We start from the raw sequence: 26,292 nt of genomic DNA on the forward strand, positions 1-26,292 counted from the left end.
GAAAGCACACAATTAAATGTGCTGTTTACATCAAATCAAATCGGTGAGGATTGTGCTGGGCAGCCACACTCCCAGCACCAACAAACCATGCGTACAATTCACTACCCTTAACTGTGCACCTTTGGACTGTGGGAGGAAACAGAGCACCCGGAGGAAACGCACGCAGTCACGGGGAGAACGTACAAACTCTTTACAGACAGCAGTGGGAATTGAACCCTGGTCACTGATCGATGGCACCGCATCAGTGTTACGCTAACCACTACACGACTCTACAGTTGACGCAATGCTATTACAGCTCAAGGCATCGGAGTTTGAGGCTCAAGTCTGACGGGCTCTGTAAGTCCTTCCTGTATGCGCGTGAGTTTCCTCTGGGTGCTCCAGTTTCCTCCAAAGACTTACCGGTTAGTTGGTCGTTGTAGACCGTCCTGTGATCAGGCTGGGGTTAAATAGGTGGGTTGCTGGGCAAAATGGCTCAAAGGGCCAGAAGGGTCTGTTCCACGCTCTATCTCTAAATATATAAATCAGCATCTTACCTCCAAAGGAGGTGAAATGTCAAGTGTTGAATACTCAATATTTAGATTATGAAGACACGCAGGCCTCTTTTGTTGTCATTTAGTAATGCATGCATTAAGAAATGATACAATATTTCCTCCGGTGTGATATCACAAAACACAGGACAGACCAAGACTGAAAAAACTAACAAAACCACATAATTATAACATATAGTTACAACAGTGCAATAATACCATAATTCCATGAAGAAGTCCATAAGCACAGTAAAAAGTTCAAAGTCTCTCAAATGTCCCACATCTCACGCAGACGGGAGAAGGAAGAAAAACTCTCCCTGCCATGCCGACCACAATCCGACTCTGAGTCATCCGAAAACTTCGAGCCTCCGTTCAGCTCTCCGACACCGAGTACTGAGCGCCATGTCTATCCGAACGATTTGACCTCAATACGGTCGCCAACAGCAGGCAAAGCCGAGGATTTTGAGGCCTTCCCTCCGGAAGATTCCAGACCGCGCAGTAACAATAGCAGCGAACTGGCGTTTCAGAAATTTCTCCAGATGTTCCTCTATGCTTTCACGTCCATTCTCCATCAAATCGGAATTGTCCACGGCCCCTATTTAACAGATACGATATCATTTTTCACCGGAGGGCTGCACATGTGCGGTGCACTGTCTCTCTCTCCTCCCGCCGTTTATTAAATATTAAATTTAGTGTCATGAAAAAAGATCTTTCACCACGACGATGATAAATGTGGCAAGGTCAACAAGAATCAGCAATATCGTTGACCTGTTCTTATAGTTCAAGGCTCCATTGTGACTGTTCACACATCTACTAATCATGATGCCACACACCTCACCACGACCCCGTACCGTGGCTCCAGTTCCAGCTGCATATCTCAATTCAAAATTCAAAGTTCATTTATTATCACAGTGCGTATATATCACTATTTACTATGCGAGGATTCATTTTCCTGCAGCCACTCACAGTAGAACAGAGAAATACAATAGAATCAATGAAAAACTACACACAAAGACTGACAAACAACCAATATGCAAAAGAAGTCAGTCAGACTGCTAAATAGCTGCTCTACCTAACTCTGCTTTGGACACTTTTAACTTGCACTGGATACTTATAACTTGATTTTAACTGACATGCGGCTGTTGGGTTTTACTATTTATTGTTATGTTTATTATTTAGTGTTGCGTTTGTTATGTTATGATTGCACTGCCCCTGAGAAACGCTGTCTCATTCTGCCCTGCAGAGCTGATGTATGGTTAGAATGACAATAAAGTTTTTTGAATCTTGAAGTGAAACTGTGCAAATACAAACAAGCAAATAATGAATCAATGAATGAGGAAATAGATAATACTGGGAACATGAGATGTAGAGTCTTTGAAAGTGACTCCATAGATTGTGGAATCAGTTCAGTGCCGAGGTGAGTGAAGTTATCCATGCTGGTTCAGGAGCCTAATGTCACGGCGTGCACTGGCAACGTTGGAACCCAAGTGCAGAGTGCAGACAGACTCTGATGTAGAGACAGCAACCAGCGTCTGTCATAAGAATTCTAACAGAACATTGGTGGCTCGGCCGAGCCTCACTGTGAGACGTAACATTCTCAAAACTAGGACCCCACAGTTAGCACTGATTGAACGTCCACTTAAATAATACATGTAACATGGAAACCCCCAGCCTATCAAAATAAACTTGGCAAGCTTAAACAGAAAGCACCAGGAGAGCACATTACCAAGAGTGATTTGCTTGAGAAAGACCACAAGGAAATCTAAATGATTAACTATTCTTTTTAAACAATAACTCACCAATTATTGAGGAGAAGATATCAGCCATGATTGAATGGTGGAGCAGACTCGATGGGCCAAATGGCCTAATTCTGCTCCTATGTCTTACGGTCTTATGGTCTAATACAGGTGCCCTAAAAGCCATGGAGCCCAACACTCTTCAGCTCCCTGCAGAGGCCCAAAGAGCTCATCGCAACTGAAGGTTTAAGGGTAATGAGGTGTTGAATCTGGTGCTGTGGGGCCTGAGGCTCCCGTACCTTCTGGAGATGGTATTGAGAATGTTGAGGCCATGCCTTAAAAGCACACAGAAGCTTTGCATAAGCACTGGAAGGAGCATGCCAATCCCCGCCTGCTCAATTTTTCCAGCACCTCTGACTCCACGACTCACATACTGGTCTCATCGGACACAAGAATCCAGAAAACCAGTCATCCTCAGTCTGAATGGACTGCCCAACCAGAACCTGATGCAATAAATAGACTTGTAACGTGACCTCTTGCAAGCTAATAGTAACATACACAAAGCACCTGGAGGAACTCAGCTGGTCAAGCAGCGTCTATGGAAAGGAACAATCAGAAGATGTTCTGGAGTGAGGCACTTCATCAGGACTTGTAAGTTAATATTTGCTTCCTCAAGACCAGATACAATAGTTTCTAATGTAACCACCTTAAAGAATATTTAATAAGATGACAACATTATGCTGCAGTATCTCAAGAACAACAACTCTTAATTTGTAGAGAAGGAAAACATAAAATCCAATGTCTCGGTATTTCAGTGGAAAAAAAGGAAATTACGATGGCATGAGAAGGGAACTGGCCAAAGTTGGCTGAAAAGGGACACTAGCAGGAAGGACAGCAGAGCAGCAATGGCTGGAGTTTCTGTAAAAAATGAGGAAAGTGCAAGACAGATATATTCCAAATAAGAAGAAATTTTCAAAGGGAAGAAGGACACTAACGTGGCTGATGAGTGAAGTCAGAGCCAAAGTAAAAACAAAAGAGAGGGTGATGCACTATCAATTACTCCAAAAGACTGGAAGTAGAGTAAATACTGAAAGGCTTTTATTAATAGTAAATGGACCAACGTCCATGCTGAGTATCTGTCCCTGGACTGAGGGAGGAGTAGTGACACAATCGCCTTTATTCAGGGGTCTGTGGGAGGAGCCACAGGGGCAGTCAGCAGAGGGACGTGTCCAGACAGGTAACCCAGTTATAACATGTATATATGGTTTACCACAGAGGGCATACAAGGTAGTCAGAGCTAGTGGAAAGTTAGAGGATTGGGAAGCTTTTAAAAACTTGCATAAGGAAACTAAGAAGGTCATTAGGAAGGTAAAGATGGATTATGAAAGGAAGCTGCGACTAATATCAAAGAAGATACTAAAAGCTTTTTTAAGTATATGAAGGGTAAAACAGAGTCGAGGGTAGATATAGGACCAATAGAAAATGACACTGGAGATATTGTAATGAGAGATGCAGAGATGGCAGAGGAACTGAATGCGTATTTTGCATCAGTCTTCACAGTGGAAGACATCTGTAGTATATCAGACATTCAAGAGTGTCAGGGAAGTGAAGCTTGTGCAGTGAAAATTACGACTGAGAAGGTGCTCAGGAAGCTTAATGATCTGAGGGTGGATAAATCTCCTGGACCTGATGGAATGCATCCTCAGGTTCTGAAGGAAGTAGCTGGAGAGATTACGGAGGCATTAACAAAGATCTTTTAAGAAGCGATAGATTCTAGCATTGTACCGGATGAATGGAAAATTGCAAATGTTACTCCGCTATTTAAGAAGAGTGGGAGGCAGCAGAAAGGAAACTATGGACCTGTTAGCCTGACATCAGTTGTTGGGAAGTTGCTGGAATCGATTGTTAGGGATGAGATTACAGAGTATCTGAAAGCACATGACAAGATAGGCCAAAGCCAACATGGTTTCCTGAAAGGAAAATCCTGTCTGACAAACCTACTGCAATTCTTTGAGGAAATTACAAGCACAGTAGACAAGGGAGATGCAGCAGACGTGTGTACTTGGATTTTCAAAAGGCCTTTGATAAGGTGTCACACATGAGGCTGCTTAGCAAGATAAGAACCCATGGAGTTACAAGAAAGTTACTAGCATGTGTGGAGCATTTGCTGGTTAGCAGAAAACAGAGAGTGGGAATAAAGTCATCCTATTCTCGCTGGCTACCAGTTACCAGTGGAGTTCCACAGGGGTCGGTGTTGGGACCGCTGCTTTTTACAATGTATGGCAATGACTTGGACTATGGGATTACTGGATTTGTGGCTAAATTTGCCGATGATACAAAGATAGGTGGAGGAACGGGTAGTGTTGAGGAAACAGAGAGCCTGCAGAGACACTTCAATAGTTATGGGGAATGGGCAAAGAAGTGGCACATGCAATGTTGGCATTCATTTCCAGAGGTATGGAATAGAAGAGCAGGCATGTGATGTTGATGCTCTATAAGGCACTCGTGAGACTACACTTGGAGTATTGTCTGCAGTTTTGGGCTCCTTATTTTAGAAAGAATATACTGACATTGGAGAGAGTTCAGAGAAGATTCACTAGAATGATTCCAGGAATGAGAGGGTTACCGTATGAGGAACGTCTGTATTTTCCTGCAGTTCAGGAGAATATGGGGGAGATCTCATAGAAACATTCCAAATGTTAAAAGGCCTGAACAGATTAGATAAGGCAAAGATATTTCCCATGGTAGGGGAGTCTAGGACAAGAGGGCATGACTTCAGGATTGAAGGACGTCCATTTAGAACAAAGATGCAGAGAAATTACTTTAGTCAGAGGGTGGTAAATCTGTGGAATTTATTGCCACGAGCAGCTGTGGAGGGCAAGTCATTGGGTACATTTAAGGCAGAGTTAGATAGGTTCTTGATTAGCCAGGGCATCAAAGAGTATGGGGAGAAGGGGAGTGGGGATGACTGAAAGAGTTGGATCAGCCCGTGATTGAATGGTGGAGCAGACTCGATGGGCAGAATGGCCTACTTCTGCTCCTATATCTTATGGTCTTATGGAACTCACACAGATATCTGATGGCAGAGATAAATAAAGGTGCAAAATGTTCAGTAAAACTATAACAACAGATCACCAGTAATCTAAAGGGATGCATTTGAAAAGCAAAGGACTTATGTTAAACATAAAAACTTGGTTAGTCTACATGAATTATTGTGGTCAGTTCTAATAATCTTATAAAATAGACCCCGAGGGACTGAAGAAGATAAAATAAAGACATGAGAAACTACTGTTTTCAAGAAATATCGAACTGAGATTCTTTTCTTAAAAGATAAGTCTGAAGTATGATCGAAAAGGTTATAAAATGACTTACTATGATAAATACAGAGAGCTTTTTCCACCTGGACATACAAATGCACAATAGACACCAACAAATCTTGTACTTCACACAGTGATTTAAATGCATTAATGCAAAGCACCGCATGAGTCCCATGGCTTTGTGTAGAGCACGTCGTGCCTTACTACCTTGGATTGAGTTTTTGACAAGATGATGAGGATGATTGGTGAAGGTAGAGATGTGGATGAGCATGGGATCCATGCATCGTAATTGGCTGTTTGGATTCTGAACTGGCTTACTCCTAGGAGGGAGAGAGTAGTAGTCAAAGGGACTTATTCTAGGGACTGTCATTAGTGGTGTTCCACAGGGATCTTCACTGGGACCTCTGCTGTTTGTGATGTATCTAAATGACCTGGATGAAAATGTCGATGGGTGGGTTAGTATGTTTGCAGATGGTATGAAGATTGCTGGTGTTGTGGATAGTGTAGAAGACTGGCAAAGGATACAGTGGGATTTAGATCAGTTGCAGATATGGGCAGAGAAATGGCAGATGGAGTTTAACCCAGACAAATGTGAAGTGTTGCACCTTGGTAGGTCAAATAGAAGGAGACATTACACTGTTAGGGGCAAGACTCTTAACAGTGTTGATGAGCGGAGGGATGTTGGGGCCCAGGTTCATAGCTCGCTGAAAGTAGTTGCACACGTTGACAGGGTTGTTGAGAAGGCATATGGCATGCTTGTCTTTATTAGTCAAGGCATTGACTTCAAAAGTCAGGAAGCATTATTGTAGCTTTAAAAACTCTAGTTAGGCTGCATCTAGAGTATTCTATACAGTACTGGTTGTCCCTTTATAGGAAGAATGTTGAGACTTGGGAGAATACGCAGAAGAGGTTTTCTAAGATGCTGTCATGATCAGAGGGCAGAGCTATAACAGGAGGTTGGACAAACTTGGGTTATTTTGTCTGAAGCAGAAATTAATTTAATTGGTTTAGCACAATATCTGTGGGCTGAAGGGCCTGTTCTCATTGTTCACTTCTATTTTGCATCAAATATAAACTTTGAAATTATACCCCATATCCAAGTTCAACCTGATGATTAATCATACTTAATCACATGATTGACAAGGTTAATGCATTATCTTCTAACATAGGAATATCATGTGCTGATTAATTCTTTTAAAGGCTTGGATTTTCTAGTAATTGTCAAATCATCGTGTTTGCCACCAACCACTGTGCTATCAACAATAAGCACATGTCCCATGGTTTGTCAGCAGTCAAGCCTCCCGAAACCTGTAAACACAAGAGATTCTGCAGATGCTGGAAATCCAGAACGACACACACAAAATGCTGGAGGAACTCAGCAAGTCAGACACCGTTAATGTCAGGGTTTCCCAACCTGGGGTCCTCAGTCAATGGTAATAAAAAAGGTTGGGAACTCGTGATCTATGGAGACATTTCAAGCTGAGACCCTTCATCAAGATGAGCATTGACTTCTCCCCCTTCCCCCGTTCTATTTTCCCATTCCATATTCTGGCTCTCCCTCCAACTCCTTCACCTCAGCTACCATCATCCTCTTTCTGGGGCCGTCCACCTTCCCCTTTTCCCAAGGTTCTTTATGATTATTAATTGATTTATCAAGAGCTCTCCAAGTGTTCTTGCTTAAGGAAAGTGTAATCATTGGTAGTTTAAGCAGTCTTGGTTAAATTTTTAACCTTAACCTACAGCAGATATCAAGTATAATTATCTGAAACAGGTGAATCCATTTCGGGACCAAATCTGTAAGGTGTTTAGCACAAATGAAGATGGTTTATTTTCATTCGAAGACTTCCTGGAGATGTTCTCCGTCTTCAGTGCAAATGCATCGCTTGCTGTAAAAACTGACTACGCATTTCGAATCTTCGGTACGTTTCCAATGGTTTGTTTTTGTCCTATTCTGAGTATAGACAATGACAACATAAAGAGATGGACCTTTATCTTTCATTCAATACAGAGTAAGAAATTACTACAATTTATATTACCATTTAATAAAGAGGAATGTTATCAAACTTAATTCACAGTGCAATAAATTCTCTTCATTTATTCAAATCTCAGCTAGATAATGAGTTGGTGCAGTATACCAGAAATATATTGTGGGTTTTTGAAAGAGGTCACTGATCTTCATGGCCCAAGTTTGTATAACATTGTCTTGTTTCTACTGTATGAAGCATGCATTGAGCCTCCCCATGGGTCGGGGTCGACCATGGATGTTGCGTCCCAGCTGTCTAGGTACACAAGCCAGGGCAGTTCGATATGGAGAGCTGGCTGTTGCCCGTGCAGCAGACTCTCCTACCCAGTCCCACCTGTGCAGCTGATAAATACACAGGAACATCAGAAACCGATACAGCTTGACACCAATGGCGTCGCAGGAGTCGCCAGTCATCATTGAACTCAGCTTGGGACTGCCTTAGGGACTTCAGCTCTGGATTTTTCCCTCAGAATTTACTCCTGAAGCCTTCCCCATGAGAGGGTATAGCTGCAAGGCAGCAGATGTTTGAGATCTGAGTTTTCCTTCCCCTAGATGAGCTGCCAACCACGGCTGACATGCCCCATCTGCTTTTGTCCCTTCTCCTGTCGGTAGAAATTGTTCCGCCAGGCTTAGTTGCTAAGCCCCACATGAAGGCCAGGAGCCAGACCTGGTTCTCAGAGGCTATTTGGGGTGTACACCATTGGGAGCATTTAATAGGTAGTGGGAGTTTATCCCCATTACCACACCCGGCTATAGCAACCTTAAGGAAGCACCACATGCATTTTCTTTACTTGGAATTAGTGTATAAGCTGTGGGTGACTACATTATAAAGATTAATTTTATTGTCACGTGTATATCGAAACGTTGGAGCTTACTGTGAAATGCTTTGTTTGAGTCAATGACCAACACAATCCGAGGATTGTGCGGGGGACACCCCACAAATACTGTCAAGCTTCCAGTGCCAACGTAGCATATCCATCACTTACTAATCCTAACCTGTACATCTTTCGAATGTGGAAAGAAACCAGAGCACCCAGAATAGTCCCACACAGTGATTGGGAGGATGCATGTACACCTTAAAGACAGCTGGCACTGTAAAGCAATGGAAGTGTAGCGGCTAGTGTAACGCTATTACAGCTCCGGGCGCCAGAGTTCAGAGCTCAATTTTGGCGCCATTTGTGCGTGCTCCCTCCGGATGTGTGGGTTCCCTCCCGCATTTAAATGAGGCACCTTTTGGTAGGTAAATCGTCCTGTGATTGTGTGTGTGGCATCCATTAGTCTTGCGAGACCATGGATCTGCACCTGGAAATTCTTACTTCAGCCTGTGTTAGAGCAGCGTCTGTTGTGGCTGTAGAGGCCCACACAGGAGTGACAGTCTCGGCTGCAGCAACTGCACTTGACAGCACTGTCCTGTGATCAGGCTAGGGGTAAATCAGTGGGTTACTGGGCAGTGTGGCTCATTGGGCTGGAAGGGCCTGTTCTGCCCTGTATCTTGAAGTAAGTGTTCTGCTACTCACTATGCTGCTGTGCTACTGGCCCCGACAGTAAGCAAGCAAAGGGCCATCTGTGTCTTATAACAAATACATACACCTCCTTAAGGCCCTAAATCCTAATGGTCCAAATCATGGTTGACATAAGTAGTTAAAAATCACATTGAATCAATATAGAGTGCTTATCATTGTCTCAAGAAGAGCAGTAAATCCTGAGAATTGTAAGTTTTTCAAAACTCAGCAAAAAGAACCGAAGTATTGATAAAGCAAGAGAAAGTACTCACACAATCACAGGTGACGGATAAAAATAGCCTGTGAAAAGCTTCTATCGCTTTGTAAGAAAAATTAATGTGGATTCCTCACAGACTCAAACAATAGAAACTATATTCAGAAATTTTAAAAAAACAGAAAAGTTACAAACTATTTTGCCAATTTCCTCCCAGAAGTAATGAAGTAAAACAAGTGCAGGGAGACTTGATGTAAAATAAAATATTGGAAAATTATTGGGTTCAAAGATGATAATTCTTGCATTCACACACCGACAGGAGAGGCCAGCCCCCAACCCGAATGGATTCCAGTGCGCCTCTCCTCCCCTGGGCGACTGCAACAGGCGATCCTGCAGCCTTGGCCTAGTCCTCATCATAACCGAGGCAACGCAACTTCCTCGCCGTTGACCTCACCAATGAACCAGTGAACTGGGCCTGCAGTGTTCTGCATTACCAATGTCCAACAGGGCCTTGTAGATGAATGGTTTTTGCAATGGACTAGTTGGGCCCAAGGGCCTGATTCGAGGGCTCTATAACTCGTGTTTAGCAGGCTGTCTTTTAATAATTTCCTTTACTTTTCACCTAGATTTAAATGGAAATGGCTACATTGACGAAGAGGACATACGGAATATCGTCCTTCGTTTGACGAACGGTTTGATGGATGAACCAAACATAGTTGTTTTAACTTACAATGTAAGTAACTACATAACTTAAATTTGTCATTATTTAATGCATTTAAAGTCCCACAAAATAAACAAAACTGGTACTCTTAATTTATCTAACACTTAATTAATTTGTATCCCAGAATTATCTAAGGGAGCCTTTTCATCCTTTATTAATATATAGATTTGTTCTCTGTTCACCCAATCTACCCAGGCCACCATTTTGGCAGTATCACCGTTTTTGTTAGGTTAAAGCATTGGATATCATCAGTTTTTGGAGATATTTCCTTATTTTTGGCCTCTTACTACTCCCAACTTTCTATTAAATTTAATAATTTTTATAGAACAGAGTAGACCTTCCCACCCTCCAATTGCCAATTTAGCCCTAACCTAACCATGGGACAATTTACAATGACCAATAAACCTACCAACCGGTATTCCTTTAGAATATGAGAGGAAACTGGAGCACCTGGAGGAAACCCAGATATTCCTTGGGATGACATATAAACTCCTTACAGGCAGCGGTGGGAATTGAACCCAGGTCGCTTGTACTGTAAAGGAATGTGCTAACCACTACGTTACCATGCCGCCCCAACTATTGCTCTTGCAAGTTTTGCCACAGATCTCTCACACTTTTAGGTCTTACCCTCTCCCTTCTTAATTCACTGGTCTCCTGTCCTCCGAAAACGAATACTTGGGTGTCTAAAAGTTTTGCACAGTACTGCAGTAATTAATGTATTGCACTGTACTGTTGCCACGAAGAAACACATTTCATGACATATGTGAGTGATGATAAACCCGATTGTGATATAGGTCTCTGTTTTGGACTGGGAGTGGGAAGGAGTCAGGAAGAGGGGAATCATGGTTGGGAAAAGGGGAAGGGAGAGGCAAGGGAGCAGGAAGCACCAGACAGACATTCCGTAATGATGAATAAACTAATTGTTTGGAATCAAGTGACCTTGCCTGGTGCCTCAGGGCTGGGCGTGTCTGTACTTGTGCCACCCCCCGCCACTGGTACTCCTTCTCTGCCACCTGTCTCACATCCCGACCGCAGCACTCCACCCTCGCCATTCCTAACATATTTTGCTCCCGCCAGATTTACAAGCTCACTCTCTGCTCCACATTGACAAATACAGTACCCTGGAAAAGTCTTAGGCTCCCTAGCTATATACATATGCCTAAGGATTTTGCAGAGTCCTGTACCTCTAAAGTACCTTATGTGCATTCACAGCTATTCTCGCAACCTCTGCCTCTTGGTACTTTGGTTATTAAGAGTTTCAGTCTTCAATAAGATGACCACTGATTTTTTTTAAATTCACAGAACATTGGCACCGTACTGGGACCATACCCCTCCAAATCCCTACTATCCATGTACCTATCCAAACTTCTCTTAAAGTCGAGCACGTATGCTCCACTTGTGCTAGTAGCTCATTCCACACTCTCCCGACACTCTGATAGAAGAAGTTTCCCCTCATGTTCCCCCAAACCTCTCGTTGTAGTCCCTCCTAACCTCGGTGAAAAAAGCCTTCTTATGTTTACCCCATCTATACCCCTCATAATTTTGTACACCTCTATCAAATCTTCTGTCAGTCTTTTACGTTCTAAAGAATGCAATCCCAGCCTGTTCAGTCTTTCCATATAACTCAGGTTCTCCAGACCAGGCAACATACTTGCAAATTTTCTTTGCACTCTTTCAACCTTATAAAGGTGGCATTAAACCACTTGCCAAGTTAACAATTGGTCCAATGGCCCCAGGACCACCAGACTCAAAAAAAAGTTTCAGTATTTCCCCAAGCAGTAAAGCTGATCAACACATCCACCCACTAACCCACCCCTGCACAACCTCCACCACCATTACTTAATCATTTCCTGTAAGTCACCTTATGTACAGACACCCCTGTACCGGCATCAACTCATAGACATACAATTAGTCTATGTATGTAAGCTATTTTTATGTATTTATATTTATTGTGTATTTTACTGTGTTTTTATTGTGTGTGTGCTTTTTTAAGCTGCATCAGATCCAGAGTAACAATCGTTTTGTTCTCCTTTACACATTCGTTCGTTTATTATGTACCGTGTCATATGAAGTGGGTGATCATGGTCCTTCCATGACCATGATTGTCCTTGGCAAATTTTTCTACGGAAGTGGTTTGCCATTGCCTTCTCCTGGCCAGCATCTTTGATGACGGGTGATCCCAGCAATTATCAATACTCTTCAGAGATTGTCTGCTTGTCATCAGTGGTCACATAACCAGGACTTGTGATGTCCACTTGCACATACAACCATCCACCACCTGCTCCCATGGCTTCACATGACCCTGACCGTGGGCTACACCTTGCCCAAGGGAGACCTGCTGGCTAGCGGAGGGAAGGAGCACCTTATACCTCCATTGGTAGACATATCACCACCCTGTCACCCACTTAAACAATGTTAAATCTTAAGTTAAATGATGAGTTCAACTTTCAGTTCCAAATTACAAAGTAATAAATAAAATGTAAATATCATTCTGTTAATGTTAGTTTATCTTATAAATGACCTTATCATCAAACTTTTAAGCATAAAAATAATATGAATACAGTACAAGCTAAATAATTCAGTAAGTTATACTTGTAACAATACTTTTCATTTCTTTAAATCCCTTAACAGATCTTAGATGAAGGAGATTTAAATAATGATGGCATGTTGTCATTTGTAGAGTTTGAAAGTATAATTGATAGATCACCCGACTTTCAAAAGTAAGTTATATTGAAAATGTTATTACAAAGAAATTAATATGCCAATCAAAATCAAATATGCAATAGTTCCCCATCCTTTACAGAAATTCTAAATGATCAATTGTTCTGTATTTCATTGTTAAAGTAAATTTATCATCAAAGTACATATATGTCCCATACACAACCCTGAGATTCATTTTCTTGTGGGCATACTCAATACATCTACAGTAGAATAATAGCCATGACAGAATCAATGAAAGACCACTCATCTTGGGCATTCACCAAGTGCAGAAGACAACAAACTGTGCAAATACAAAAAGAAGAAATAATAATAATAAATGAATGTAATAACTATCGAGAACATGAGATAAAGAATTCCTGAAAATGAGTCCATTAGTTTTGGGAACATTTCAGTGATGGGGCAAGTAAAGCTGAATGAAGTTATCCCCTTCGCTTCTGGAGCCTGAGGGTTGAGGGGTAATAACTGTTCCTGAACCTAGTGGCGTGAGTCCTGAGGCTCCTGTATTTATTGTTGTATTTTACTCTAGTAAATATCTTGTATTTACTATCCTGATGAGAAATCAGGCATGAAAAGCAGCATTTTGAGATATGTACTTTTATGAAAGAATTAATGCACAGGAAATTCAATTATACTAAGAATGCCTCCTAACATATTAATGTTAACTTAATTTAAAATGTTAACTACTAAGACAAAAAAAGCTGCTTGGTTTGATATAAGAGAAATCTATTATGAGGGTAAAATTTCATTTAGTTATTCTGCAGATCTTGGAAATCCAGAATAACACACACACACACACACACACACACACACTGCTGGAGGAACTCAGCGGGTCAGGCAGCATCTGTGGAAAGGAACAAAGAGTTAGCGTTTTGGGCTGAGACCCTGATGAAGGGTCTTGGCCTGAAATATCGACTCTTTTTTCCTTTCTGTAGATGCTACCTGACCTGCTGAGTTCCTCCAGCAAACGTTGTGTGCCACTATTCATAAATAGCTCCCTCGTTTTCATTTGAAAGTATGAAAGAGTAGTACTAATCATTGCATGTAATAAAATAATTTGCATTTAAATATCATTTTCCAGAATCAGAATCACTTTATTGCCAGTAGGTGAAACATACCAGAACTGATTGTGGTTCAGTGCCAAGCATAAACCACAGGACAATACCATAACAGACAGCACAGTTGCAACCAACAATTTACAAGACAACAGTGCAAACAGTCGTGAGCAATTCACATTTAGCAGAATGGTCACATGCCCAAATGTCAATCATCAAACTAAAATAAATGTGAACATATGAACAGACTGAATAATTATCAACAGAACCAGGAGAGCAGGGAAGACTATTTAACGGATATTGTGCAGGAACTGTTCGGGTATTACACCTGAGTGAGTTGTGTTGAAAAGCTGGATAGCTACAGGAAAGAAGTCTCGGAGATGATGTGTCGTCCTGCTGGTGATGGACTTGTAGCGTCTCCCTGATGGCAATTTGGTGATTAGGTGACTGCTCGGGTGGGTGGAGTCAGCAGTAATTGTTCCAGCTCTTTTCTTCGCTCTGGCGATGACAGGTCTTTTGATGTCAGTAGCTGACAGCCAATGATCTTCTCCACTGAGTGGACCACTCACTGCATCCCGCACTTGGAGACGGAGGAGGCGACAGGAAATCAAACGGTGATAGAGGTGGTCACAACACTGTCAATGATAGCTGAGTAAAAATTCATCGGGATATCACCTGAGATATTAAGTTTCCTAAACTAGCATAAAATTAAAAACTTAATGGATTGCTTTTGATTTTAAGTCACTGTTCTTCGACAAAATTTATTGCCAATTAGGTGAACCTCAAGAGAACATTAGTTAGGAGGATGTCAAGCCAAACCTCACGGAGAAATTCCTTCCCTTCTTCAAAAGCGCGTCACATATAAGTTTGCAAACAAGATGAAATCTGCAGATGCTGGAATTTCAAGCAACACACATAAAAGTTGCTGATGAACGCAGCAGGCCAGGCAGCATCTCTAGGAAGAGGTACAGTCGACGTTTCGGGCCGAGACCCTTCGTCAGGACTAACTGAAAGAAGAGCTAGTAAGAGATTTGAAAATGGGAGGGGGAGGGGGAGATCTGAAATGATAGGAGAAGACAGGAGGGGGAGGGATGGAGCCAAGAGCTGGAAAGTTGATTGGCAAAAGGGATACGAGAGGATCATGGGACAGGAGGCCCAGGGAGAAAGAAAGGGGGAGGGGTAAAGCCAGAGGATGGGCAAGGGAGAGGGACAGAGGGAGAAAAAGGAGAGAGAGAAAAAGAATGTGTATATATAAATAAATACACATAAATAAATTACAGATGGGGTACAAGGAGGAGGTGGGGCATCTATTTATATACACAGATTCTTTTTCTCTTCTCTCTCTCACCAACTAAAAAGCCAAACAAAACCACTCAAACACTAATCTCTCCTACATACACCTCATCCATATCCCTCCATCTTCCTTACATTCATCTGCCTATCCAAGTGTCTCATAAAAGCCTCTAATATTTTTGCCTCTACCGCCATACCAGGCAGGGCATTCCAGGCACCCACAACTCTCTGAGTAAAACACTTACTCCTTGAGTTCCCCCGTCATTTTTGTGTGCTATTGAAGAAAGGATGACTTTTATTGTGTACAAATCTTTTGTATTGAATAGCATGTTTTTGATTTTTTTTTAGATCCTTTACTATCCGGTTCTGTGAATGAAAAGTAGAAGCGGAAGAAACACATATTGTCCATATTCAAACCATTCAAGCTTCCCATTTAATAGCGGTGTGGCATCTCTGAATAGTAAATTGATTCAGCAAGACATCTAACTGGGAATGAAGGAAATAGCCACAGCCATTTAATGTTATAAATTTTCCAATATCTGCAAATTATTCTTGTTTATGTTTGAAGAAATTTGAAAGACATGCCATTATCTGTTCATTTGCAAAGGCAATGGGAATTCTTAATATTTTTCAGAAATGTTCTACATGAGAAATGAAAATGGTGCCAATTTCAGTGAGGTGCTTAATTTGAGTAAATCTTGATGTCACCGAAAAAAAAAAAACACATTTGAGTTGGAATAACAGACTAAAGAATGATATGGAGCAGATATTTAGATTATTTGCTTATCAATCAAACAGGATAACCATTTCTGTGCATACACTGATCTCTGCCGATCAGATACCCTAACTCAAATGGATGGAATTGAAAGCCAAACAAGTGCTTTGTTTTCCAGAGGAATACAAAGGCATTAATGCAAACACTTCCAACTGAAGTGTTATTTTCATCATTTTGATTTTATTTTTCCTCATTGTTAAAAAAACAAAATGTTTCTTATATTATGATGTCAATAAAAGACTGAGAAATCAAAGCTAATTTTATTGAAGTATATGCAAATCCTGACAAGACAGCTGTGTTCAAGCGGTCGACGCTGTCGGAGGATGTTATTGAAATTCTGGATTTATGGAATGGACTGTGGACTGTAGATCATATTGATCTCCTTCAGTTTTCTGTGTTCTCGCCCATTCTTTCTTGTTGCCAATTGGTGCATTGCAGTTGGTTGTTTGGGTTTTGATGTCCTTGTTGTCATTTTGGAGTGATCTGTTAATTTTTAGTGTGCGAAGGAGGGGTTGGGCGTTTGGGGTTTGCAAGTTTTTGTTTCTTTTTTTATGTGAGGGGTGGGGTTGATGGCTTCCTTTCAGTAACTCCCAAGATTTTCTTTTTCTTGTGGCTATCTGGAAAAGAAGGATCTCAGAGTTGTATACTGCATACACACTTTGATAATAAATGAACCTTTGAGCTTATATGGCATCAAATGATAACAATTTGAGTATTTGTGGAAAGTGCAGGAGCTAGATTTCCCTGTTTCAGCACAGAGCCATCAAATGCACCTCATATGATAAGCCATTCAATGATTCTGGGATTGAAAGGCTTGTCATATGAAAAGCATTTGGTGGCTCTGGACTTCTACTCACTGGAATTGTAAAGAATGAGGGGTGAAGAGGAATTTCTTTAGCCAGTGGGTGGTGAAATTGTTGATTAGTCAGGGCATGAAGCGTTACAGGAAGAAGGCAGGAGATTGGGGCTGACAGGGAAATGGATCAGTCTTGATGAAATGACGGAGCAGACTCAATGAATTAAATGGCCTCGTTCTGCTCCTATATCTTATTGTCTTGTGGTCTTATGTGATTGATTTAAACACGTATCATTAAAAATAAAACTAAAATAAACTATATTTACACTAGCTGGTATCCCCTCCTTGGTGTTGGGGGGGGGGAGGAACCACCACTCAAGCAGTGGGTATCAGCAGAAAACCCAGCCACAGAGACTAGAGAGGCAAGCAAATTAGTTCTTGAAGCATTGGTGGGTACAGTATAACTCCCCTCTGGTGAGGGTACCCCCAGATAGCTATATTAGATAGGGCTACAAATCTTCTGCTGAGTTTAGGGCATTGTGGACAGGGGACCCAGTACCATTACACACTTGATTAAAGATTAGCTTTATTTGTCAAAGTTCAAGGTAGATTTATTATCAAAGTACGTGTCTACCCACAGACAGCCACAAAACAAAGAAACACCATGGAACCCCGTGATGGGAATCCCAAATGATGGACACCACCTTTTTGAGGCACAGCTCCTTGAAGATGTCCTGGATACTCTGGAGGCCAGTGCCCATGGTGAAGTTGAGAAATTCTACAAAAAAAGAACAAATCGCTCTAATGGCAAAAAATGAATGAAAAACACAGAATATGAAACATCATAACTGCAAAGTCATTGAAACGGTCTAAGAATGTTCAGTTTAGTTCACATTAGACACAAGAACATTGAAACATACAGTAAAATTCATCATTTACATCAATAACCAACACAGACCAAATACATGTGGTATAAATTTGACATGGTATACAATCTGTTATTTCTTGACGTCCGATAATTGCGTATGGGCACTATTTACACAGCATTCACTCAAACTGAGGTTTCTTTAATCGGAACATCACAATATTCCTAGTTGGTTGAACCCCAATCATACCGACAGTAGATGTATACTGTTTGTGAAAGGTGGCCTTTTCACCGCTGAGTCCTGTGGCTGAGTCCAAGTTAGCTATCAAGCCAAGTGAGAGGGTTACACAGGAATTAGACCATAAGACCATAAAACATAGGAGCAGAATTAGGCCATCTGGCCCATTGAGTCTGCTCCAGCATTCAATCATTGATGACATGCTTTTTGCTCTCCTCAACCTCATTCCCTGGCCTTCTCCCCGTAACCTTTGATGCCATGTTCAATCAAGAACCTATCAACTCTGCCTTAAATACACCCAATGACCTGGCCTCCGGAGCTGCATGTGGCTACAAATTCCACAAATTCACCACCTTTTGGCAAAAGAAATTTCTCCATATCTCTGTTTTGAAATGGCGCCCCTCCATCTTGAGGTTGTGCCCTCTTGTCCTAGACTCTCTCACTGCAGGAAACATCCTTTCCACATCTACTCTGTCTAGGCCTTTCAACATTCAAAAGGTTTCAGTGAGATCTCCCTCATTCTTCTGAATTCCAGCGAGTACAGACCCAGAGCCATCAAATATTCCTTGTATGATAACCCTTTCATTCCTGGAATCCATCACCACATCCTTAATGATTGACTCTAACATCGTCCCAACCACTGAGATCAGACTAACTGGTCTATAATTTGCTTTCTGCTGCCTTCCTCCTTTCTTAAAGAGTGGAGCAACATTTGCAATTTTCCAGTCCTCTGGCAGCATGCCAGAGTCCAATGATTTTTGAAAGATCATTCCTAATGCCACCACAATCTCTAGTACTATCTCTTTCAAAGCACTAGGATGCAGTTCCTCTGGTCTGGGTGACTTATGTACCTTTAGGTCTTTCAGCTTTTTGAGCACCTTCTCTCTTGTAATAGTAACTGCACCCACTTCTCTTCCTTCACACACTACAAATTCAGGCATACTGCTAGTGTCTTCCACAATGAAGACTGGCACAAATTACTCATTTTGTTCATCAGCCACCTCCTTGTCCCCGTTATTATTTCTCCTGCCTCATTTTCTAGTGGTCCTATATCCACTCTCATTTCTCTTTAATTTTAAACCGTACTTGAAAAAAATTTTAGTGACCACTTTGATGTAATTCGCTAGCTTGCTTTCATATTTCATTTTTTCCCCTTCTAATGTTTTTTTAGTTGCTCTCTGTAGGTTTTTAAAAACTTCCCAATCTTCTATCTTCCCACTAATTTTTGCTTTGTTGTAAGGTGGTTGATAAGGCTTATGGAATGCTTGCTCCTATTAGTTGAGGGATTGAGTTCAGAACGTTAAGCAACTTTATAAAACTTTGGTTTGGACACATCTAGAGTATTGTCTACAGTTCTAGTAGTCCCACTATAGGAAAGATGTTGAGGGTGCAGAAGAGGCTCACCAGGATGCTGCCTGGTTTAGAGGGCATGTGCTATCACTGGAGGCTGGATAAACTTGGGTTGTACTCACTGGAGCGTCAAAGAGAAGATCTGATAGAGGTTTACAAGATCATGAGAGACATAGGGTGGACAGATAATATCTAGTTCCAAGGATATAAATGTCTAATACCAGAGGGCATGCATTGAAGATGAGAGGGCTAGGTTCAAGGGGGATGTGAGGGGTAAGTATTTTACTCAGAGTGGTGGATGCCTGGAATGCACTGCCTGGTATGGTGGTAGAGGCAAATACATTAGAGGCTTTTAAGAGATATTTGGATAGGCACATGAATGTGAGGGAGACGGAGGGATATGGACATGATGTAGGTAGAAGAGATTAGTATTTGGGTGTTTTAGATTTGTTTTTTAGGTGGCTTAGCATAACATTGTGGGCCGAATGAGCTGTTCCCGTGCTGAACTGTTCTATGTTCTACATAAGTTTTTTTTCTCAGAGAGTTATGGATGCCTGGAATCTGCTGCCAGGAATGGTGAAAGAGGAAAATACATCAGACCATAAGACCACAAGCTGAAGGATTAGGCCATTTCACCCATCGAGTCTGCTCTGCCATTTCATTATGGCTGATCTAACTTTCCTCTCAGTCCCAATCTCCTGCCTTCTCCCCGTACCTTTATGTTATAAAGATGCTGAGAAATTTCTTTAGCAAGAGGGTGGTGACTTTTTAGAAGGTATTACTACAGGCAGCTTTGGAGGCCAGTTCATTGGGTGTATTTAAGGCAGAACTTGATACATTCTTGATTGGACATGGCATCAAAAATTATGGGGAGAAGGCTGGGAAGGTTTGCTAAGGCTACTGGGGAGAGTTTAAACTAGAATTGCTGGGGGTGGGAACCGAACTCAAGTGATGGAGAAAAGGAAGGTTGGCTCACAAATAGAGAAAGCTTGGAGACAGTGCGAAAGGAAGGATAGGCAGGTGATAGAGAAGGGACGCACTCAGTCCGATGGTTTGAGATGTGTCTATTTTAATGCGAGGAGTATCATGAATAAAGCGGATTGCTTAGAGCGTGGATCAGCACTTGGAGATATGATGGTGTGGCCATTACAGAGACTTGGATGGTGCAGGGGCAGGAATGGCTACTTCAAGTTCCAGGCTTTAGTGTTTCAGAAAGGACAGGGAGGGAGGCAAAAGAGGTGAGGGTGTGGCACTGCTGCTCAGAGATAGTGTCACGGCTGCAGAAAAGGAGGAAGTCATGGAGGGGTTGTCTACGGTGTCTCTGAGGGTGGAAGTTAGGAATAGGAAATATAGAAACATAGAAACATAGAAAATAGGTGCAGGAGTAGGCCATTCGGCCCTTCGAGCCTGCACCGCCATTTATTATGATCATGGCTGATCATCCAACTCAGAACCCTGTACCAGCCTTCCCTCCATACCCCCTGATCCCTTTAGCCACAAGGGCCATATCTAACTCCCTCTTAAATATAGCCAATGAACTGGCCTCAACTGTTTCCTGTGGCAGAGAATTCCACAGATTCACCACTCTCTGTGTGAAGAAGTTTTTCCTAATCTCGGTCCTAAAAGGCTTCCCCTTTATCCTCAAACTGTGACCCCTCGTTCTGGACTTCCCCAACATCGGGAACAATCTTCCTGCATCTAGCCTGTCCAATCCCTTTAGGATTTTATACGTTTCAATAAGATCCCCCCTCAATCTTCTAAATTCCAATGAGTATAAGCCTAGTCGATCCAGTCTTTCATCATATGAAAGTCCTGCCATCCCAGGAATCAGCAATCAATCTGGTGAAGGGGTCAATAACTCTACCGGGTGTTTTGTAGACCACCCAATAGTAACAGGGACATCGAGGAGCAGATAGGGAGACAGATTCTGGAAAGGTCTGATAATAACATGGTTATTGTGGTGGGAGATTTTAATTTCCCAAATATTGGTTGGCATCTCACTAGAGTGAGGGGTTTGGGGGGGGGTGGAGTTTGTTAGGTGTTTTCAGGAAGGTTTCTTGACACAATATGTAGATAAGCCTACAAGAGGAGAGGCTGTACTTGATCTGGTATTGGGAAATGAACCTGGTCAGGTGTCAGGTCTCTCAGTGAGAGAGCATTTTGGAGATAGTGGTCACAATTCTATCTCCTTTACCGTAGCATTGGAGAGGGATAGGAACAGAGAAGTTAGGGAAACGTTTAATTGGAGTAAGGGCAAATACAAGGCTATCAGGCAGAAACTTGGAAGCATAAATTGGAAACAAATGTTCTCAGGGAAACGTATGGAAGAAATGTGGCAAATGTTCAGGGGATATTTGCATGGGGTTCTGAGTAGGTACGTTCCAATGAGACAGGGAAAGGATGGTAGGGTACAAGATCCGTGGTGCACAAAGGCTGTTGTAAATCTCGTCAAGAAGAAAAGAAGAGCATATGAAAGGTTCAAAAAACTAGGTAATGATAGAAATCTAGAATATTATAAGGCTAGCAGGAAGGAGTTTAAGAATGAAATTAGGAGAGCCAGAAGGGGCCATGAGAAGGCCTTGGCCGACACGATTAAGGAAAACCCCAAGGCATTCTACAAGTATGTGAAGAGCAAGAGGATAAGACGTGAGAGAATAGGACCAATCAAGTGTGACAATGGAAAAGTGTGTATGGAACCAGAGGAAATAGTGGAGGAACTTAATGACTACTTTGCTTCAGTATTCACTGCGGAAAAGGATCTTGGCGATTGTAGGGATGACTTGCAGTGGACTGAAAAGCTTGAGAATGAAGACATTAAGCAAGAGGATGTGCTGGAGCTATTGGAAAACATCAAGTTAGATAAGTCACCGGGACCGAACGGGATGTACCCCAGGCTACTGTGGGAAGTGAGAGAGGAGATTGCTGAGACTCTGGCAATGATCTTTGCATCATCAATGAGGATGGGAGAGGTTCCAGAGGATTAGAAGGTTGCAGATGTTGTTCACTTTTTCAAGAAAGGGAGTAGGGATAGCCCAGGAAATTATAGGCCAGTGAGTATCACTTCAGTGGTTGGTAAGTTGATGGAGAAGATCCTGAGAGGCAGGATTTATGAACATTTGGACAGGCATAATATGATTAGGAATAGTCAACATATCTTTGTCAAAGGCAGGTCATGCCTTACAAATCTGATTGAATTTTTTGAGGATGTGACTAAACACATTGATGAAGGTAGAGTCGTAGATGTAGTGTATATAGATTTTATAAGTCATTTGATAAGGTACCCCATGCAAGGCTTATTGAGAAAGTAAGGAGGCATGGGATCCAAGGGGGCATTGCTTTGTGGATCCAGAACTGGCTTGCCCACAGAAGGCAAAAAGTGGTTGTAGACGGGTCATATTCTGCACAGAAGACGGTGACCAGTGGTGTGCTTCAGGGATCTGTTCTGTGACCCCTACTCTTTGTGATTTTTATAAATGACCTGGATGAAGAAGTGGAGGGATGGGTTAGTATATTTGCTGATGACATAAAGGTTGGGTGTGCTGTGGATAGTGTGGAGGGCTGTCGGAGATTACAACGGGACATTGATAGGATGCAAAACTGGGCTGAGAAGTAGCAGATAGAGTTCAACCCAGATAAATGTGAGGTGGTTCATTTTGGTAGGTCAAATATGATGGCAGAGTATAGTATTAATGATAAGACTCTTGGCAGTGTGGAGAATCAGAGGGATCTTGGGGTCCGAGTCCATAGGACACTGAAAGCTGCTGTGCAGGTTGACTCTGTGGTTAAGAAGGCATACGGTGCATTGGCCTTCATCGATCATGGGACTGAGTTTAAGAGCCGAGAGGTAATGTTGCAGCTATATAGGACCCTGGTCAGACCCCACTTGGAGTACTGTGCTCATTTCAGGTCACCTCACTGTAGGAAGAACATGGAAACCATAGAAAGGGTGCAGAGGAGATTTACAAAGATGTTGCCTGGATTGGGAAGCATGCCTTATGAGAACAGGTTGAGTGAACTCGGCCTTTTCTCCTTGGAGCAACGGAGGATGAGAGATGACTTGATAGAGGTGTACAAGATAATGAGAGGCATTGATCGTGTGGATAGTCAGAGGCTTTTCCCCAGGGCTGAATTGGCTAGCACGAGAGGGCATAGTTTTAAGGTGCTTGGAAGTAGGTACAGAGGAGATGTCAGGGGTAAGTTTTTTACTCAGAGAGTGGTGAGTGCGTGGAATGGGCTGCCGGCGGCGATGGTGGAGGCAGAAATGATAGGGTCTTTTAAGAGACTCCTGGATGGCTACATGGAGCTTAGCAAAATAGAGAGCTAAGGGTAAAGTCTAGGTAGCTCTAAGGTAGGGACATGTTTGGCACAGCTTTGTGGGCCGAAGGGCCTGTATTGTGCTGTATGTTTTCTATGATTCTATGTTTCCCAAATAACTGCGGTTATTTGCTCTTGCTGTTATCCTAATGCAGTTGATTGCCATCGGCCTTGTTGTTTACTGCATTTCTAAAATTAATACCTTCAACAAATTTGACATTTTACCCGTATTTCCAATATTGAAATTGTATAGATACACACAGTGGCCAATTTACAGGTACTTCTTGTAGCTAATAAAGTGGCCACTGGGTGTATGTTCATGGTCGTCTGCTGCTGTAGCCCATCCACTTCAAGGTTCAACATGCTGTGCATTCAGGGATGCTCTTTTGCACACTACTGTTGTAACACGAGGTTATTTGAGTTTCCGTTGCCTTCCTGTCAGTTTGAACCAGTTTGCCCATTTTCTTCTGACATTTTAGAGATTGATCAGTTCTTGGTTGAACCTGGCATCAAACGTTACGGGGAGAAGGCTGGGAACTGGGGTGAAGGAAGAGGTAAACAAAAAAGGTTCAGCCATGATTGAATGGCGGAGCAGACTTGATGGGCCAGATAGCCTAATTCTGCTCCTATATCTTATGGTCTTCTGGTCTATTTCTCATCAACAAGGTGTTTTCATCCACAGAACTGCTTCTCACTAGATCTTTTTTGTTTGTTTTTCACACCATTCTCTGTAAACTTTGGAGACTGTTGTGTGTGAAAATCCAGGAGATCACCAGGTTCTGAGATACTCAAGCCACCACATCTGGCACCAACAAGTCATTTCATGGTCAAAGTCACTTAGATCACATTTCTTCCCCAGTCTGATGCTTTGTCTGAACAACTGAAGACATGATTATTTGAGTTACTTTTATCTTCCTGTCAGCTTGAAACAGTACGGTCATTCTCCTCTGGCATCTCATGTTAGCAGAGTGCTTTTACTCACAGAACTGTCACTCGATGGATGTTTATTACACTATTTTCTGTAAACTCTAGAGTGAAAATCTCAGTAGAGCAGCAGTTTCTGAGATACTCAAACCACCCCATCTGGCACCAACAGTCAAAGGCACTTGGATCACATTTCTTCCTCATTTTTATGTTTGGTCTGAACAACTGATCCTCTTGCCCATGTCTGCATGTTTTTATGCATTGAGTTGTTGCCATGTGATTGGCTGATCAGATATTTGCATTAACGAGCAAGTTTACCATGGTACCTAATAAAGTAGTCACTGAGTGTATATAAAAGAAACAAGGATTCTAGCAATAATGAAACAATCTGAAAAAAAGTTACCACAATGTCCTTAGGCTAAATCTTTATCTAAACTGACATAACTCTCCTATTCAAAAAGATGCAGTTTTGTCAGCCTGTCTTTTAAGAGCTATTTTGAAAACACTTTTTAAAAATACATTTAAATGACATACAAATCATTATTCTGCTTTTCTTGCAGAAGGAGGAGACTTAACAACCACGAGTCAGTCTATTGTCAGTGTTAAGGAAGGCAAATGCAATGCTAGCATTCATTTCAAGATGGCTGGAATATAAAAATAAGGATGTAATGTTGAGGTTTTGTAAGACATTGGTCAGACTACATTAAGACAATAAGACATAGATACAAAATTAGGCCATTCGGCCCATCAAGTCTGCTCTGCCCTTTCATTGCGGCTGATTTATGATCCCTCTCAAGCCTATTCCCCTGGCTTCTCCCTGTAACCTTTGATGCCCTTCTCAATCAAGAACTTATCGACTTCCACTTTCAGTGGCCTCCACAGCCATCTGTGGCAATGAATTCCACAGATTCACCACCCTTTGGCTAAGGAAATCCTTCCTCATCTCTGTTCTCAAGCCCTTTTATTCCAAGCTGTGCCCTCTGGTCCAAAAACTTACCCCCCCCCCACCCATCCCACTATAGAAAACACCCTCTCCACATCCACTGACGGTAGTAAGGAAGGCAAGTGCAATGTTTGTAAAGTAAGGATGTAATGCTGAGGTTTTATAAGGCATTGGTCAGACCATATGTGGAGTATTGTGAGAGGTTTTGGGCCCCAAAGGTAAGGAAGGATATGCTGGCCTTGAAGAAGGTCCAGAGAATTTTCACAAAAATGATCCTGGGAATGAAACCAAACAAATTTCACAACAGTTATTTGAAAGAAAATAAGGCATTACTGGCTATTAATTTGGACCAGCAAGTTGATAACACTGGACAATCTTTTCAAAAGTCGTGTTTCCTCACCGTGTTTTTTGTTTTATGATAGGCCACTTGAATCTGAACACAAATATAATTTCAGACTACTTGTATCATGTAGCATTTTGGAGAAACAAGAAACTAACTTTTATTGAACATACTGCATTTAATTGCATAACAGTGTTGATGCTTTGCAGTAGTTCAACTAAGCTAAAAATGTTTGGTTGATGATTTTCATTTGTACGCAGTGTCTGAGGCTTCTCGCTTAAGTGTCCAACAATAATCAGCCAGCATTGATGGATTCCAGTTGCCCTGATGCCATTTTTCCATTACCACAATGTCCTGGTGAAACCTTTCACCTGCTCATCACTGACAGCACCAAGATTTTCAGGGAAGAAGTCTAAATAGGAATGCAGAAGATGAATCTTTAGTGACATGTTGCATTTCATGGTTTTGTATACTTGAAGCATGTTGTCAACTAGCTGCACGTAGTTTGGTGCTCTGTAGTTGCCAAGAAAATTTTCAACAACATCCTTGAATGCCTTCCACGCGATTTTCTCTGGTCCCACTAGAAGTTCTTCAAATTACCTGTCATTGATGACCTGTTTGATATGTGGACCAACAACTTC

The 26,292-nt window shown here is 41.9% G+C and overlaps 1 protein-coding gene across 1 annotated transcript; it reads left to right on the forward strand.

Annotated features, from left to right (window-relative positions):
* Nucleotides 1–230: 230 nt before the first annotated feature.
* LOC140211214 (calcium and integrin-binding family member 4-like) lies at nucleotides 231–15,482 on the forward strand. Its single transcript, XM_072280828.1, has 5 exons — nucleotides 231–336; nucleotides 7,323–7,499; nucleotides 9,946–10,052; nucleotides 12,672–12,760; nucleotides 15,455–15,482. Exons 1-5 carry the CDS (start codon nucleotides 231–233, stop codon nucleotides 15,480–15,482), a joined length of 507 nt encoding a protein of 168 aa, XP_072136929.1.
* The last annotated feature ends 10,810 nt before the right edge of the window (nucleotides 15,483–26,292 follow it).

The sequence above is a fragment of the Mobula birostris genome, chromosome 2, assembly GCF_030028105.1.
Source record: "Mobula birostris isolate sMobBir1 chromosome 2, sMobBir1.hap1, whole genome shotgun sequence".
NCBI lineage: Eukaryota > Metazoa > Chordata > Chondrichthyes > Myliobatiformes > Myliobatidae > Mobula > Mobula birostris.

Coding starts and splice junctions, on each gene's coding strand:
- LOC140211214 (XM_072280828.1), top strand. CDS start 231: ATGGCACCGCATCAGTGTTACGCTAACCACTACACGACTCTACAGTTG. Junction 337..7,322: donor GCTCAAGTCTGACGGGCTCT/GTAAGTCCTTCC, acceptor CTTAACCTACAG/CAGATATCAAGTATAATTAT. Junction 7,500..9,945: donor CTACGCATTTCGAATCTTCG/GTACGTTTCCAA, acceptor CTTTTCACCTAG/ATTTAAATGGAAATGGCTAC.